The 18866-nt window shown below is 42.4% G+C and overlaps 1 protein-coding gene across 3 annotated transcripts in view; it reads left to right on the top strand.

The window, feature by feature from the left end:
- Positions 1–18866, top strand: part of RAI14 (retinoic acid induced 14) — a 169414-nt gene that overhangs the window by 88952 nt on the left and 61596 nt on the right. For all 3 annotated transcript variants that reach the window (XR_008848726.1, XM_056545644.1, XM_056545657.1), the window contains exon 3: positions 11741–11871. Coding sequence is in view for 2 of the 3 variants with exons in the window: in XM_056545644.1 (XP_056401619.1) it covers positions 11741–11871 (131 nt within the window). In the remaining variant the exon portion in view is untranslated. The remainder of the gene's footprint in view (positions 1–11740; positions 11872–18866) is intronic.

The following is an 18866-nucleotide window of genomic DNA, read 5'->3' on the forward strand; positions in this document are numbered from 1 at the left end:
ATCAGTCTCTAGTCTGAATGAGTCTCCAGTGGGAATCAGTCTCTAGTCTAAATCAGTCTCTAGTGGGAATCAGTCTCTAGTGGTAATCAGTCTCTTGTGTGAATCAGTCTCTAGTGTGAATCAGTCTCTAGTCTGAATCAGTAGCCAGTGGGAATCAGTCTCTAGTCTGAATCAGTCTCTAGTGGGAATCAGTCTGTAGTGGGAATCAGTCTCTAGTGGGAATCAGTCTCTAGTCTGAATCAGTCTGTAGTGGGAATCAGTCTCTAGTCTGAATCAGTCTGTAGTGGGAATCAGTCTGTAGTGGGAATCAGTCTCTAGTCTGAATCAGTCTCTAGTGGGAATCAGTCTCTAGTCTGAATCAGTCTCTAGTGGGAATCAGTCTCTAGTGGGAATCAGTCTCTAGTCTGAATCAGTCTCTAGTGGGAATCAGTCTCTAGTCTGAATCAGTCTCTAGTCTGAATCAGTCTCTAGTGGGAATCAGTCTCTTGTGTGAATCAGTCTCTAGTCTGAATCAGTCTCCAGTGGGAATCAATCTCTAGTCTGAATCAGTCTCTAGTGGGAATCAGTCTCTAGTCTTAATCAGTCTCTAGTCTTAATCAGTCTCTAGTCTGAATCAGTCTCTAGCGGGAATCAGTCTCTTGTGTGAATCAGTCTAAATCAGTCTGTAGTGGAAATCAGTCTCTAGTCTGAATCAGTCTCTAGTGGGAATCAGTCTCTAGTCTGAATCAGTCTCTAGTGGGAATCAGTCTCTAGTCTGAATCAGTCTCTAGTCTGAATCAGTCTCTAGTGGGAATCAGTCTCTAGTGGGAATCAGTCTCTAGTCTGAATCAATCTCTAGTCTGAATCAACGGGCGGAGTTTCATGACATCACGACTCCGCCCCTTGTGACATCACGCCCTGTCCCCTCAATGCAAGTCTATGGCCGTCACGCCCCCTCCCATAGACTTGCATTGAGGGGGCGTGACGTCACAAGGGGCAGAGTCGTGACGTCGTGAACTCTTCAGACACGTATCGAACATCGCTTTGTGCAGCTGCCACAGGTGGGTGTCTGCATGAGAGATTGTGGGGGTCCCTAGCGGTGGGACCCCCGTGATCAGACCTCCTGTCCCCTTTCCTTGGTACTCCAGTTAGTTTTTTTGCCCATATCATACACACTCAGCATCTCTAGTCCTACAGTGCCATCTGTTTTGCTCCAGCACAGCTGCCAGCTGCATCTATGCGTTTTATAACTATAACTGGGTCATGTGATTAGCAGCCTGACACACAGAAAATCACAGTTCATTAAAGGAACACTACGCCCCCCAACTACGGGATGACATCATCAACTATGAGATGCCTCCTGGCAGCTTTCAGATATTACTGTGTCCATTGCCCATTTCTCACAAACCCTGGTGCCATTATATCTCAAGGGAATTTATTACCGATTTTCCTATGTCTCAAGGGAAGACGGTGGTCTGGGTGGTGGTCGACATATTTTGTAAAATGTGTCATTTTATTCCCCTCAGCCAACTGCCCAGCACTTGGCATCTCTGTTTGTTCATAATATTGTACGTCTACATGGTATCTACATGTCTAATATGTCTAAATTCTAGAGAGCTTTTTGTAAAAAGTTGGGCCTTGTCATTTTCCTCAATGTTTCACCCTGAGACCAATGGCCCATACTGAACGTCTGAATCAGTCTCTAGTGGGAATCAGTCTCTAGTCTGAATCAGTCTCTAGTGGGAATCAGTCTCTAGTGGGAATCAGTCTCTAGTGGGAATCAGTCTCTTGTGTGAATCAGTCTCTAGTGTGAATCAGTCTCTAGTCTGAATGAGTCTCCAGTGGGAATCAGTCTCTAGTCTGAATCAGTCTCTAGTGAGAATCAGTCTCTAGTGGGAATCAGTCTCTTGTGTGAATCAGTCTCTAGTGTGAATCAGTCTCTAGTCTGAATCAGTATCGAGTGGGAATCAGTCTCTAGTCTGAATCAGTCTCTAGTGGGAATCAGTCTCTAGTCTGAATCAGTCTGTAGTGGGAATCAGTCTCTAGTGGGAATCAGTCTCTAGTCTAAATCAGTCTGTAGTGGGAATCAGTCTCTAGTCTGAATCAGTCTCTAGTGGGAATCAGTCTCTAGTCTGAATCAGTCTCTAGTGGGAATCAGTCTCTAGTCTGAATCAGTCTCTAGTCTGAATCAGTCTCTAGTCTGAATCAGTCTGTAGTGGGAATCAGTCTCTAGTGGGAATCAGTCTCTAGTCTGAATCAGTCTCTTGTGTGAATCAGTCTCTAGTCTGAATCAGTCTCCAGTGGGAATCAATCTCTAGTCTTAATCAGTCTCTAGTCTGAATCAGTCTCTAGTGGGAATCAGTCTCTTGTGTGAATCAGTCTAAATCAGTCTGTAGTGGGAATCAGTCTCTAGTCTGAATCAGTCTCTTGTGTGAATCAGTCTCTAGTCTGAATCAGTCTCTAGTGGGAATCAGTCTCTAGTCTTAATCAGTCTCTAGTCTGAATCAGTCTCTAGTGGGAATCAGTCTCTTGTGTGAATCAGTCTAAATCAGTCTGTAGTGGGAATCAGTCTCTAGTCTGAATCAGTCTCTAGTGGGAATCAGTCTCTAGTCTGAATCAATCTCTAGTGGGAATCAGTCTCTAGTGGGAATCAGTCTCTAGTGTGAATCAGTCTCTAGTCTTAATCAGTCTCTAGTCTTAATCAGTCTCTAGTCTGAATCAGTCTCTAGTCTGAATCAGTCTGTAGTGGGAATCAGTCTCTTGTGTGAATCAGTCTAAATCAGTCTGTAGTGGGAATCAGTCTCTAGTCTGAATCAGTCTCTAGTGGGAATCAGTCTCTAGTCTGAATCAATTTCTAGTGGCAACCAGTCTCTAGTGGGAATCAGTCTCTAGTCTGAATCAGTCTCTAGTGGGAATCAGTCTCTAGTCTGAATCAGTCTCTAGTGGGAATCAGTCTCTAGTGGGAATCAGTCTCTAGTCTGAATCAATCTCTAGTGGGAATCAGTCTCTAGTGTGAATCAGTCTCTAGTCTGAATCAGTCTCTAGTGTAAATCTGTCTCTAGTGTGAATCAGTCTCTAGTCTGAATCAGTCTCTAGTGTAAATCAGTCTCTAGTGTGAATCAGTGTCTAGTCTGAATCAGTCTCTCATGTGAATCAGTGTTCCACATCTGACCATCAGTCTGATTGGGTGTCTTACCTTGACCTTGGCAGACTTTGCCATAGACAATCATGATAATAGTTCCACTAATGTATCTACCGTACTTTCTTTTGTAATTATTAGTTTCCTTCTCCTTGTCCCTCGGTATCTACCACCAGTTAATCCTGAAGTTGATCATCAATCATCTGTGCACAGACTAAGCTGAGGTTCAAAAGAACCTGGAGAAATACCCAGGCATCCCAAAAAAATGGGCTAGTAAAAAAAAAGTCTGATGGTCTGAAATCTTCTGTGGGTAATAAAGTTTAGATTTCTACAAAAACAATTAAAGGTACCTTCGGTTAATCAGAAGATCTTGAAAATCATGTGAACTTGGTACAAAGAGTATGTGGGAAATTTGTATAACTTTTACTTTATCCAATGTTTTCCCGATGCCAGACGAGGTACAATATGTTCCAATTTGTAGTGTAATTCCAGCCCGCCAGGGGTAATAACTTTGCATCTCGTCTAGTTATACATTAATGGCAGAAATATTTGACCTAGCTGCCAGGCTTCATGCAGCTGTCACCAGGAATTTTTCGGGATCTTAGCAGACCCCTTGCAGCGCAGGTAACCTCTGCCAGAGAATGTGGCTCCTCCGCCACTCCAGTGTTTCCGTGTGTTAGGTATTAATTATTATTAGAGCCTTGTTTACCATTGAGATAAAACCATTGAGGAATGTCAGCTATGCAAGGACTAGACAAGATTCCCACCGGCCTCACCATGAAAGGTGACTGCTCACCGCCCGCAGAGGTCACTCAGGACACCATCTGAACTTGGGGATTTTTTTTCAGAAATTCATGGACAAAGTTGCCCCAGTATCCCACAGATCATCTGCTGTAAGTATGGTCGCCACCTTTCTTGCAAAAAAATACCAGCCATGCTAATTTGCATAATTAATTATACATGCATGACATCACAGGATATATATATGCGCAAGAAATTTTGTCCTATTCTGACCCCTATAACTTTATTTCTCCTTATACTGGGCTCATTTTTTGCGCCCCGATCTGTAGTTTTTAACGGTAAAAAAAAAAGTTTTCCACCGAAGTACCCCTTTAAGTAATGCCTCCACTTTTTGGAAACTTTCCCTGATATATCAAGTAACTACACGTCAAGCATTATTTAGCACTGCACATAGAGCTTGTTCAGATTCCATCAACAAGCTATAACGTGCTGTTTATGGCAGTCCTTTATCTTTAGGACACAGCCTAAAGCTGACCATTTTAGATTCCACGATACACATGCACACTCATCTTATATTCCGAATGGGGAGTGGGAGAAGGCTAAAACGAAGGGATCTGGACTGTTAAAATCACCTTTGCTGTGTAGACTAGGACAGAATTAGCAGAGTCATCTCATTATCATTATGGGGGAGGAAGTTCAACATCAGATGAGAGTTGGGAGGGCCCCATACACATTGGGTAGTTGGTCGATCTTACATTTAGGTGTATGGCCAGCTTACTGCTTTGTTCATAAGTGTGGGGGTTTCTGTACATAGTGGAAGCCACAAGGCTTTGCTACTTGTCACACAATGGACCCCAATGACTTAAAGGGGTACTCCGGTGGAAAACATATTTTTTCTAAATCAACTAGTGCCAGAAAGTTAAACAGATTTGTAAATGACTTCTATTAAAAAAAATCTTTACCCTTCCAGTACTTTTTAGCAGCTGTATGCTACAGAGGTCCACAGTGCTCTCTGCTGACACCTCTGTCCATGTCAGGAACTGTCCAGAGCAGCATAGGTTTGCTATGGGGATTTTCTCCTTCTCTGGACAGTTCCTGTTAGGGGCATAAGGTGTCAGCAGAGAGCACTGTGGACAAGACAAAAAAGAAATTCAAAAAGAAAAGAATTTCCCCTGTAGCATACAGCTGCTAAAAGGTACTGGAAGGGTAAAGATTTTTAATAGAAGTCATTTAAAAATCTGTTCAACTTTCTGGCACCAGTTTTATAAAAAATTATGTTTTCCACTGGAGTACCCCTTTAAACAAGGGAAAAAGCAAGACAAAAACTGGTACCAACACAGAAAATTATCCTTTCATGGTCCTCCAAGGACACACTCGGTCATTCAGATGAATCAAAGGGGCTCTTCAGTTGATTCCTATTTCTACTTATATGGACTCTGTGTTGTAGGGCCCCAGAACATACGCAGGTGCCACAGAGTTAAAATCAGAAAGGACTTCCCTGTCTGTTCAGGGAACCACACGCCCATTAAAGAGAGGAGGGCCGATTGATTATTTGACCCTCACCTCCCATCCATTAAAGGGGTTGTCCTGGAGAAGACTGACATATCTGCTTTCTTCCAAAAAAAAACAGCCCCACACCTGTCCCTAGGTATTGTATGGTTTTACAAATCAGCTCCATTCACTTCATTGGAACTGATCTGCAGAAGAGAGGAGTTTTTCTAATCCCATACAACCCCTTTAACGCTTCCTGCCAGGGATTGAGATGACTATGTGGTATTATGCCTATGAATAAATTACCCTAGTAGGGGCCCAGTTGTCTGGACTCCTTTCCGGGTTTATTGACTCACATTGACTCCTAGGACATTGTTAATGACCATGACTGGCATGTTATTGCTAAATATGGTCTAGGGCCCTAAAATAGTCCCCGCCACAGGTATGTACGGAAAACATCAGCGTAAATGAATAATTGCTTCCATCCTAAATTTGGGTCCGGCCCTGGACCCTTGGAAACGCTTCACTCGATAATCACTTACCTCAAATAAACTTTCTGAAGGAATAAACCTGGAATTCATTTGCATACAAGTTTCCCAAACCCAAAAAATGGCTAGATTTTTATTGGCAGAAACCACACAAGTGGAGTCCTCTGGTTAATAGAGATGTACAAGCCTCCATTTTATACACAGCTGGTTTAAAGCTGTTCTGGCTTCCCAGACATTTCATCTTTGAGCTACTGGTTTTTGTTATTTCTTTTATAAAAAGTTTCCACCCTGATTAAGTCGCATCCCTTAAAGGGAACGTATCCTCAGAAAATTATATATTATAGAATTGGATAGAATCGGTATAGAAACGGCTGTAACTTTTTTACAGATTTTTTTTATTTGACAACTTTTTGAATCTAATAAGAAAAAGTGCATAATATTATTTCACAGGCTAGCATTTTTTTCTGAATATCATAATAAATGACCCTTAAATAGACATTATTTTGTGTACTTAATCTTCTACCGCTATTTTCGATATGTTACTTGTCAATTTTAAGCAATCACATGACCACTGGGACAAAAAGAGGCGCTGAAGCTTCCCCTTTTCCAGACAGTATAGTGCAGAAAGGAAAAATGGTGCACTGGTGGCGCTGGATCCGCTTAAATTCCAGATAGTATGCAAAACCCATAGGTATTGGTAAAGCATTAATATATTTATTGACACCTAAAAACGTATATACATACAGGACAATGACTTGTTTCAGGGGTTCAATCCCCCTTCTTCAGATTGGCATCTGAAGAACGTCTACATCTGTCCTGTATGTATACGTTTTTGATGTCAATAAATACATTTTATATATCAACTGGCTCCAGAAAGTTAAACAGATTTGTAAATGACTTCTATTAAAAAAAATCTTAATCCTTTCAGTACTGTTCTTTTCTGTCTACGTGCTCTCTGATGACACCTGTCTCGGGAATTGTCCAGGGTAGAAGCAAATCCCCATAGACAGCCTCTTCTACTCTGTGCAGTTCCTGAGACAAGCAGAGATGTCAGCAGAGAGCACTGTTGTCAGACGGAAAAGAACAACTCAACTTCAGCAGCTGATAATTATTGGAAGGATTAAGGTTTTTTTTATATAAGTAATTTACAAATCTGTTTAACTTTCTGGAGCAGTTGATATAAAAAAAAGTTTTTTCCTGGAATACATACCCCTTTAAATTAGATATTAGGGATGATTTTATAAACATTTTTTAAAAAAATGTAAATATATAGGATAAATTGTAAATATAGTACACTGAAGCACAGAATAGACTGACACTCACTTGTCACCTTTGCTGTGTCGACTAGGACAGAATGAGCAGAGTCATCTCATCATTAGGGGGGAGGAAAGGTAATGATCTCTGCTGAAGGCTGAGATAAAGCAGGATGGGAACACTGTACACACAGATAAGGCTCTGTATGCAGCTCCCCTGTCACTCCCTGGTCTCTGGGGTAGGGGGTTGGACTCCATCACTTTTTGGGAGTCTTATGATATTTTTCTGTCAATTGACCCCACACTCATTTCAGCCACCATAAAGCCCAGACTATGGTAATAGATAATAATGGCTGAAATGTGTCTCCAATATGGCTGCCTATCTGAAAAGTAAAAAAATAAATGATAATAATTACTACTAACACATAAAACAGACAACACAAATGATCATTATTTTCCATATACATGAAACATTCCCTGTAAAGGGGTGTTTGGCTTATTGTTACATAAGTTCAATGTTCATGTTCTGTATTTTCCAAACCATATATGTTATGTAAGGGCCGCGCTCCACATTCTGCTGTTACAGCCTCTCTTTCCATGGAAACTTCCCTCCTGTGTTATCCATTTGTTACTGCAGTCCATGAGAACATTAGGACAGTATGTCAGCTGTGAAGTGACTGCTGCATAGGGGCCAACACATCTATCATGAGCTGGAGGAGACCATTACAGTGAGGAGTCTGCGATGTGTCACCCAGGGGTGAACGGAGAAACAAGGGGCCCCATATAGCTGGGCCTGGAAAGAACGTTCCCATGGCTGTGATAACATTGGCAGGGAATGTACATACATACATTTGACTGAGAAGGTTAAGTTTCTCAGTGAGGAGAGCACCAAAGTGCTGTTTGGAGTCTTATAGGCCATGTTGGGGAAGGAAATATGCAAAGTGGCCTTACTTCAGAAGGAAGAGAACTTGCTCTCCAATGTCACCTATTGGGGGGAAAAGTGCTCCACCCTTATTTACATGCATTAGGGCACAAATGTAAGCACGTACACTCATTTGCCACTTTAGGTACACCTATTCAACCGCCAACCACATGGCAGCAACTCAATGCATTTAGGAATGGAGGCATGGTCAAGACAATTTGCCGTAGTTCAGAATGGTAAGCAAATGGGAATTTAATGGGGTACTCCACCCCTAGACATCTTATCACCTATCCAAAGGACCACCGCTGGGGACCACCGTGATCTCGGCTGTGGCACCCTAGACATCCGGTGCACGGAGTGAACTCCGGATGACTGGCAATGCGGGGCAGAGGCTCGTGACGTTACGGCCATGCACCATCAATGCAAGTTTATGGGAGAGGGCGTGACGGCCCTCCCATAGACTTGCATTGAGAGGGCGTGGCTGTGACATCACGAGCAAGGCGTGATTGTGACGTCACAAGCCTTCTGCGCTGCACCGACGCTTTAAACAAATGCCAGGTGCAGCAAGGAGATCGCGGAGTCCCCGCAATCAGACATCTTATCCCCTATCCTTTGGATAGGGGATAAAATGTCTAGGGGCGAAGTACCCCTTTAAGGACTTTGGCGCCATCACTTTGGTCTGAGTATTTCATGCACAACCATCTCAAGGGTTTACAGAGAATGGTCCAAAAAAGAGAAAATGTCCAGTGAGTGGCAGTTGTGTGGACGAAAATGTCTTGTTGATGTCAGAGGAGAATGGGCAGACTAGTTCGAGATGACAGGCAAAAGTAATTTAACTTGTTACAACCAAGGTATGCAGAATATTATCTCTGAACAAACAACACGTCCAACCTTGAAGCAGATGGGCTACAGCAGCAGAAATCAACACCAGGTACCACTCCTATCAGCTAAGAACATTAAACTGAGGCAACAATTCGCACAGGCACCAAAACTGGAGATTTGAAGACTTGAAGAACATTGTCTGGTCTGAAGATGGCACAATCAGATTTTGGCGTAAATAACATGAAAGCTCGGACCCATCCGGCCTTGTACATTCAAGCTGGTGGGGCTGTAATGGTGTGGGGGACATTTTCTTGGCACACTTTGGGCCCCTTAGTTCCAATTGAGCCTGGTATGTTCACGACAGCCTACCTGAGTATTGTTACTGACCATGTCCATCCCTTTATGACCACAGTGGACCCATCTTCTGATGATACTTCCAGCAGGATAATTCCCCAGGTAACATGACATCATCTCATACAGGACAATGAGGTCACTGGACTCCAATGGCCTCCACAGTCACCAGATCTCACCCTATAGATCACCGCTGGGATGCGGTGGGAGATTATTATCATGGATGTGCAGCCGACAAATCTGCAGCAACTGCGTGATGTCATCATGTCCATATGGAGGAACTGTGTGATGTCATCATGTCCATATGGAGGAACTGTGTGATGTCATCATGTCCATATGGAGGAACTGTGTGATGTCATCATGTCCAAATGGAGGAACTGTGTGATGTCATCATGTCCATATGGAGGAACTGTGTGATGTCATCATGTCCATATGGAGGAACTGTGTGATATCATGTCCATATAGAGAACTGTGTGATGTCATCATCTCCATATGGAGGAACTGTGTGATGTCATCATGTCCATATGGAGGAACTGTGTGATGTCATCATGTCCATATGGAGAATTATGTGATGTCATCATGTCCATATGGAGGAACTGTGTGATGTCATCATGTCCATATAGAGAACTGAGTGATGTCATCATGTCCATATGGAGGAACTGTGTGATGTCGTCATGTCCATATGGAGGAACTGTGTGATGTCATCATGTCTATATGGAGGAACTGTGTGATGTCATCATGTCCATATGGAGGAACTGTGTGATGTCATCATGTCCATATGGAGGAACTGTGTGATGTCATCATGTCCATATGGAGGAACTGTGTGATGTCGTCATGTCCATATGGAGGAACTGTGTGATGTCATCATGTCCATATGGAGGAACTGTGTGATGTCATCATGTCTATATGGAGGAACTGAGTGATGTAATCATGTCTATATGGAGAACTGTGTGATGTCATCATGTCTATATGGAGGAACTGTGTGATGTCATCATGTCTACATGGAGGAAATGTGTGATGTCATCATGTCTATATGGAGCAACTGTGTGACGTCATCATGTCCATATGGAGGAACTGTGTGATGTCATCATGTCCATATGGAGAACTGTGTGATATCATCATGTCCATATGGAGGAACTGTGTGATGTCATCATGTCTATATGGAGGAACTGTGTGATGTCATCATGTCCATATGGAGCAAAATCTCTGAGGAATGTCCGGAAGAGAGAAACGTCCGGCACTGTCACTGTGTACTCCTAGAACGTCTCTAGCTACTAGTATAACCGATATGAAGCAGATGAGTAGTGGAATAATATGCGTCAGACTATGTCAGTCCAAACTGTGGTTAAAGTGCTGTTGCTGGTATAGGTGGTGATACACGTATGCAAAAAGATCCAGACGATAAATCACATTCTCTTGAAGGAAGGTAATAACGGAGCACTCACCTCTTATGATGCAGCAAAAACGTTCTTTATTAATCCAGAGAGTGTAGACACACCAGAGTCATGCCAGATGGTACAGTAGATTCAAACAGCGGGCGACAGTCCATATCGCGCCTTGCCCGCTTCATCAGGCCCCTAGAAAGTATGCCACCAAGTATGATGGCAAAAGAGGGGCCAACCCGGTACCAGCAAGGTGTACCTAATCAAGTGCCCAGTGAGTGTCTACAATACATATATTGGAAAATTCCAGAAAAAAAAGCGCTCCATAGCGTAAAACCGCACAGGTGAGAGTACCAAATGAATAAAAGAAACCCTTACCACAGACGGTTGTGTGAGCTCACACACAACAATGGTCAGCGTGAGTGAGTAATAGGGCCCGTTCTGCAGCCTCCCAACTAAACGAGTCTGTAGTAGGTGTGGACTTCCAGAAGACAATGGGTTACCGCGGCGCTGACCAGGGATAGGTACGTCAGGTGAGTAGAAAAGAGGATTTTATTTAAAACAATGCAACGCGTTTCACCGCGCAAGCGCGGTGAAACACGTTGCATTGTTTTAAATAAAATCCTCTTTTCTACTCACCTGACGTGCCTATCCCTGGTCAGCGCCGCGGTAACCCACCATCTTCTGGAAGTCCATACCTACTACAGACTCCTAGTTATGCAAGGATTTTTTTTCCTTTCTGCTATATCACTATGTAACCGGACAGATTTACCAGGACTAAACCTTGTCCTATTTACGTGGCCGTTAATACTGGAGCAACCTTGGAACTAATGGAGAGGTTGGCTCTGTCCAAGGGTAGTGGTTGGCTATGTCAGCACATATCAGGCCCATCGTATCTGTACTCCTGTACTACACTGGTTCTTATAGGACCGTCCCTTATGTATTCTGCGCTTCCTTCCTTGCATTATGTATGTTGAGTAATGTATGCTGATGTAGAGCGAGGAGTGTAGGGTCGGTGCACTGACCTGTGACTTCTGCAATGGACTTCATCACAGCGGATCTCCCCTTTATGTTAGGGATATGTATGAGATATCAGGTATTTTCAGACTTCTATATAGTATGTGCATTATATGGGTTGTGTTAACCCTTAATATATCTATCTTCTATTGCAGACTAATGAGTGGAACAAGAATGATGAGCGACTGTTTCAAGCTGTGGACCATGGAGAACTGGACAAAGTTCAAGCTCTTCTGGGGAAGAAAGGAGTGGTGGCCACCAAGCTGGACAGTGAGGGCAAAACGGCGTAAGTTACCCCCCACTGGTTTCCTTCCTATGTACTGTATTTTGTGAATAAATCAGTGGATGGTGTACATGTACTGATTGTGAGACATCCACAGTTATGAAGCTTCAGAGCTGAAATCTCACATTCCCTCCTGCTTGTTAATTGTCTGAACAAAGTATGTCTGGGGGATTTATTCTTGGTTGAGTAAGAACAAACCAGCAGAATAGTGAGTACAGCTCTGGAGTATAATACAGGATATAACTAAGGATCAGTACAGGATAAGTAATGTAATGTATGTACACGGTGACCTCACCAGCAGAATAGTAAGTACAGCTCTGGAGTATAATACAGGATATAACTAAGGATCAGTACAGGATAAATAATGTAATGTATATATACAGTGACCCCACCAGCAGAATAGTGAGTACAGCTCTGGAGTATAATACAGGATATAACTCAGGATGAGTACAGGATAAGTAAGGTAATGTATGTACACAGTGACCCCACCAGCAGAATAGTGAGTACAGCTCTGGAGTATAATACAGGATATAACTCAGGATCAGTACAGGATAAGTAATGTAATGTATGTACACAGTGACCCCACCAGCAGAATAGTGAGTACAGCTCTGGTGTATAATACAGGATATAACTCAGGATCAGTACAGGATAAGTAATGTAATGTATGTACACAGTGACCTCACCAGCAGAATAGTGAGTACAGCTCTGGAGTATAATACAGGATATAACTCAGGATCAGTACAGGATAAGTAATGTAATGTATGTACACAGTGACCTCACCAGCAGATTAGTGAGTACAGCTCTGGAGTATAATACAGGATATAACTCAGGATCAGTACAGGATAAGTAATGTAATGTATGTACACAGTGACCTCACCAGCAGAATAGTGAGTACAGCTCTGGAGTATAATACAGGATATAACTCAGGATCAGTACAGGATAAGTAATGTAATGTATGTACACAGTGACTCCACCAGCAGAGTAGTGAGTACAGTTCTGGAGTATAATACGGGATATAACTCAGGATCAGTACAGGATAAGTAATGTAATGTATGTACACAGTGACCTCACCAGCAGAATAGTGAGTACAGCTCTGGAGTATAATACAGGATATAACACAGGATCAGTACAGGATAAGTAATGTAATGTATGTACACAGTGACCCCACCAGCAGAATAGTGAGTACAGCTCTGGAGTATAATACAGGATATAACTCAGGATCAGTACAGGATAAGTAATGTAATGTATGTACACAGTGACCTCACCAGCAGAATACTGAGTACAGCTCTGGAGTATAATACAGGATATAACTCAGGATCAGTACAGGATAAGTAATGTAATGTATGTACACAGTGACCTCACCAGCAGAATAGTGAGTACAGCTCTGGAGTATAATACAGGATATTACTGAGGATCAGTGCAGGATAAGTAATGTAATGTACGTACACAGTGACTCCACCAGCAGAATAGTGAGTACAGCTCTGGAGTATAATACAGGATATTACTGAGGATCAGTGCAGGATAAGTAATGTAATGTACGTACACAGTGACTCCACCAGCAGAATAGTGAGTACAGCTCTGGAGTATAATACAGGATATTACTCAGGATCAGTGCAGGATAAGTAATGTAATGTATGTACACAGTGACCTCACCAGCAGAATAGTGAGTACAGCTCTGGAGTATAATACAGGATATAACACAGGATCAGTACAGGATAAGTAATGTAATGTATGTACACAGTGACCCCACCAGCAGAATAGTGAGTACAGCTCTGGAGTATAATACAGGATATAACTCAGGATCAGTACAGGATAAGTAATGTAATGTATGTACACAGTGACCTCACCAGCAGAATAGTGAGTACAGCTCTGGAGTATAATACAGGATATTACTGAGGATCAGTGCAGGATAAGTAATGTAATGTACGTACACAGTGACTCCACCAGCAGAATAGTGAGTACAGCTCTGGAGTATAATACAGGATATTACTGAGGATCAGTGCAGGATAAGTAATGTAATGTACGTACACAGTGACTCCACCAGCAGAATAGTGAGTACAGCTCTGGAGTATAATACAGGATATTACTCAGGATCAGTGCAGGATAAGTAATGTAATGTACGTACACAGTGAACCCACCAGAAAGATGAAGATTGTGGAAACGATGTAGAAAAAATATATTTTTCTCTATATTTTGGGATGTTTGTAATGAGCTCCAGTGAACCTTCTTACTCCCATCCTCATCAGGATTTAGCTGGTGGTTCTGATATGTAGCAAGTAAGTGTCTAAACGTCCGGTCAGCAAAAGAACTAGCGTTCTCTGCAGAGGCCGACTCCATACCAGCGATGATCAAGATCCAGGAACCTGTGTGTACATAATGACAATAAGGACAGTATTCATGGACAATATGGACCAGTCTTTCCCAACCAGTGTGCCTCCAGATGTTGCAAAACTACAACCCCGAGCATGCCTGGACAGCCAAAGGCCCCGTGGGGCTAAGCTGCAGTACCTGATATAGCCACATGCATATAGATGGCGCTACATCAGGTATTACAGAAAGGGGCCATGGTGCTCCAGTGCATTGTCCCCCAATATACGCTGATGTCACCTATTCTAAGGATAGGCTTTCCCAGAAAACCCAGCACTTTCTTTTCCAGTAGACAAAGGTTTTAAACATATGGAAATAAATGAGGGAAACATGAAACTTATGGACCGTGCTATTACATGTTATAAATCCAATGGTTTATGGTAAACGGGGCATCACAGTTAAATGTCGACATTGTGTACATTGACCACAAGAATGTAGCGCCGCTATTATGGAAGTCTGGTATTAATTGCAAAATGCTTCCTCGCGATATAGAGTCTATGGCTGTCGGGTTTAATGCACTGCATGTTGTATATGTGTGTCTACAGATATAGTGCGGTGATGATTGGAGGATTAAAGGGGTTGTCCAGTATTTGAGAAATGTTGCAAAAACAGCACCACTCCTGACCACAGTTTGTGTCTAGTATTGCAGCCCAGCTCCATGCAAAAAAGAAGCAGTGTTTATGTATATATATATATATATATATATATATATATATATATATATTAGGGATCGGCCGATATCGGTATTTTAGGGCCGATACCGATAATCTGTCACCTTTCAGGCCGATAGCCGATAAGTTATCGGCAATTTTAACCCCCCCCCCCCCCCAGCGGGGCAGAAGCCGTTGCAGATCAATTATTTAAAGCGGGCGCTTTAAATCAATGAACTACAGCGGCTTTTGCGGTGCCAGAGACCGCCACCACCGCCCGCTTCTCTCCCCCTGCCTGTCCTGAGTCTAACCACCACAGTTGCCTCATCGCTTCCCCCCCATCCTCTGCCCACATACCACCGCCGCCGTTGCCCCATGGCCTCCTCCCCATCCTCTGCCCACATACCACCGATGCCCCATCGCCTCCCCCCACATCCTCTGCCCACATACCGCCGCTGCTGCCCCATCGCCTCCCCCCATCCCCGGTGTTATAATTACCTGTTCCCGGGGGTCCGCGATCCTTCTGGCTCTTGGCGTTGGCGACGTGACTCGTAATTATGCAGCGCACAGCAACAGTGCAGGAGCCAGAAGGATTGCGGACCCCGGTAACAGGTAATTATAACACAAGGGATGGGGAGGAGGCAATGGGGGCGGGGCGGGGCATTATCGGCATATTGGCAAGATAATTGCCAATACCGATAATGTCCAAAATTGCGATTATCGGCCGATAATATCTATATATATCTATATATATATATATAAAAAGAGAATATCCACAGCACACATCCAATGGTGAAAAAATCAAAAGTGGTTTATTCCATCAAACAGAGTGTCCAGAACAACGTTTCAACCAGCTCTCCTGGTCTTTTTCAAGCTCAGTATATCTAGTGTCTCACACATCTTATATAGGGGCATTCATCAAATGCCATCAATAACAATAATCATACAATTAGTGTAAAATTATACAAAATTACTCATATAAAAAATAACAACGTGCATACATTGTGTATATAAATATTAAATATAGGAAAAACGTGCAAAAATTACATGGATATTATTCATGATCACAACCAATAGTGCTACATTACTTAATTGGACATTATTATATAAAACATAACGCCCAGGTGATGGTTAAAAACAATTAAAAACAAAATATACAGTGTCTATGGGAGCGCTCACTCACGGGTACATGATTAGGTGTTCCTGGCTTGTAAACATTACAAATGCGCATGTCTGTCGCACTATCTAACAAATTCGTCTCATCGGCGTCACGTCACATCCGGCCGGGGCCACCAATGCCGGAAGTGCATCATCCATCGTCATGGCAACAAACCAACTGCATACTGCACCTGCGTGCAGTGTAGTATACTAATCCGGCGCACGCGCACATCGCCTGCATATGCGCGGCAGCCATTTAACTTAAGGGAAAAGGTTCCATATATGAATACCGTGTGTTCATGAGCGCACGGCGGGCATATTAGAGACTGGCAAATCTGCCCTTACTCCGCTGTTAGCCATAATCAGGGTATAGAAGCAACATGAGAAGGTAAGGTAAGTATATTGGCTCGGTACCCGGCACAATGAAGTGTCGGATGCCCAGACATATACCCGGCATCTCAACGGTCACCATCAATCAAGTGGATATCCGGAGAGGTCAGGTTTATACTACCTCAACCCAATGACCCTCACGGTCACTACAAGTTCAAAGTATTAACCCCTAGGCATATGAGCAGAATTGTGCATGGACCAAATGAAAAAATAAATAAATAATAAATAAAACAAAAAAACATTCTAGTTGCCATGACACAGATGTGCACCACCCAGATTGAGGCTCATCCTCATGAATGTGACAACACCTCGATGATGTAAGTATCAACAATTTTATTAATGAGCAATATTACATCATAAATATATATCTTCCACTGTACTATCCGGTGAGCGAGGAAGTCTCCACATCAGTACACTGTAAAAGGAACAAGAAAAAAATTGTTAATCAGAATATTAACACATTCATATTTATAGATCATACTGAGTATACTCAAACTGATGTACGAGGACATGGGCTACATCCTAAGGTACCTATTTCCCCACAATCCTAGAAGATATTTTAAAATCCACATTTAGACCCTTTGGTTTCAAACAATCCAGTTCAAAAATCCATTTCAGTTCACGGCGCTTCAATAATGCCTGTCTATCCCCCCCTCTCTTTAGTGGTGGGATATGATCCACAATCATGAATTTCAGTTCACTTTCACTATGTCCCAAGTCCAAAAAATGTTTTGGTACCGGGAGATCCATTTTCTTTTTTCGAATAGTGTACCGATGTTGGTTTATCCGAGTATTTATGTCCCATGTGGTCTCACCTACATAGATAAGACCACATGGGCACCAAAGTACATAAATTACATATGAGGAATTACAATTAAGATAGTACCTGATAGGATACTCAAGGTGTGTAATAGGGTGTTGGAATTTTTCACCTTTCACTAGATATATACAGTTGACACACACTCTACACGGAAAGCAACCCTTTCTGTCCACCGAGATGTATTTTTGTGTTCCCCCAGTCTTTTTTGAAATATCAGCCACCACGAGTTTGTCTCTGAGATTTGTTGTCCTCCTATATGACATCAAAGGAGGAAGAACAAATTCAGGGACATTCTCATATCCACTTAGTAAATGCCAATGCTTGCGCAAAACTTTTGCTATCATTGGTGACAGGTCATTATATGTACTTACAAATGCTATCCGTCTGCTTTGTGTCCTTATAGGTCCTTGTCCGTCTCTGCCAATTGTCACTCTCCGTCTCTGTCTCTCTAAAAGTTCATGTGGATATCCTCTTTGTCTGAAATTAAAGGTCATCCGGTCAAGCGCTTTGTGCAATTTATCAGGGGTGTCAGTAATCCTCCTTGCCCGCAGCATTTGGCTGTAAGGCAAGGAGTTGACCATAGCCCTTGGGTGGCAACTATCATACCTGAGTATGGTATTCCTGTCTGTGTCCTTGGTAAATAAGTCAGTTGTTAAATGTCCATTTTCTACTGTCACCAAAACGTCTAGGAAGCTGACCGATTGAGATGAATGTGTCAGGGTGAAACTGATGTCCGATAGTCTGCTGTTTAAATAACCCTGAAAAGATAACAAATCTGTTAAATTACCAGTCCAGATAATAAAAATATCATCTATGTACCTCCACCACTCCAGTAAATATCTGGAGTGGGGAGATACATAGACGAACTGTTCCTCAAAATTCCTCATGTAAATATTGGCGTATGTGGGGGCAACATTGCTCCCCATAGCGGTTCCCTTCCGCTGTAAATACAGTTTACCGTCAAACGAAAAATAATTATTATATAATACCAATTTTAACAATGAGATGACAAAGTCAATTTTCTCACCAGGAAAGCAGGCATCAATCAAACTCCTAGTCACTGCCTCCACACCCCCATCATGCTGGATGGAGGTGTAGAGGCTCACTACATCAAAAGATGCTATGATACAATTATCGGGTATCTCCAGACATTCAATTTTCTGTAGAAAGTCAGAGGTGTCTCTAATGTACGATTTAGCCCCAACTGCAAAGGGTCTCAGTAGTTTGTCCAGAAACATCGAGATCTTTGAAGTGATAGAATTGCACCCCGATACTACAACTTCTATATATATATATATATATATATATATATAGTAAATTTGAGTAGCCGTATTAGTCCAGTGATGCAGATGCAAATCATAAAATGTTGCAGTATCGTGTAATACCTTTTTTATTGGACTAACAGCATTTTGTAGAGACAAGCTTTCGGGATTCCTCCCTTTATCAAGTCCAAAGACTTGGACTTGATAAAGGGAGGAATCCTGAAAGCTTGTCTCTACCAAATGCTGTTAGTCCAATAAAAAAGGTATTACAAGATACTGCAACATTTTATGATTTGCATCTATATATATATATATATATATATATATATACACATCCCAGTATACAGTCAT

The sequence above is a fragment of the Hyla sarda genome, chromosome 1 (genome assembly GCF_029499605.1).
Source record: "Hyla sarda isolate aHylSar1 chromosome 1, aHylSar1.hap1, whole genome shotgun sequence".
NCBI lineage: Eukaryota > Metazoa > Chordata > Amphibia > Anura > Hylidae > Hyla > Hyla sarda.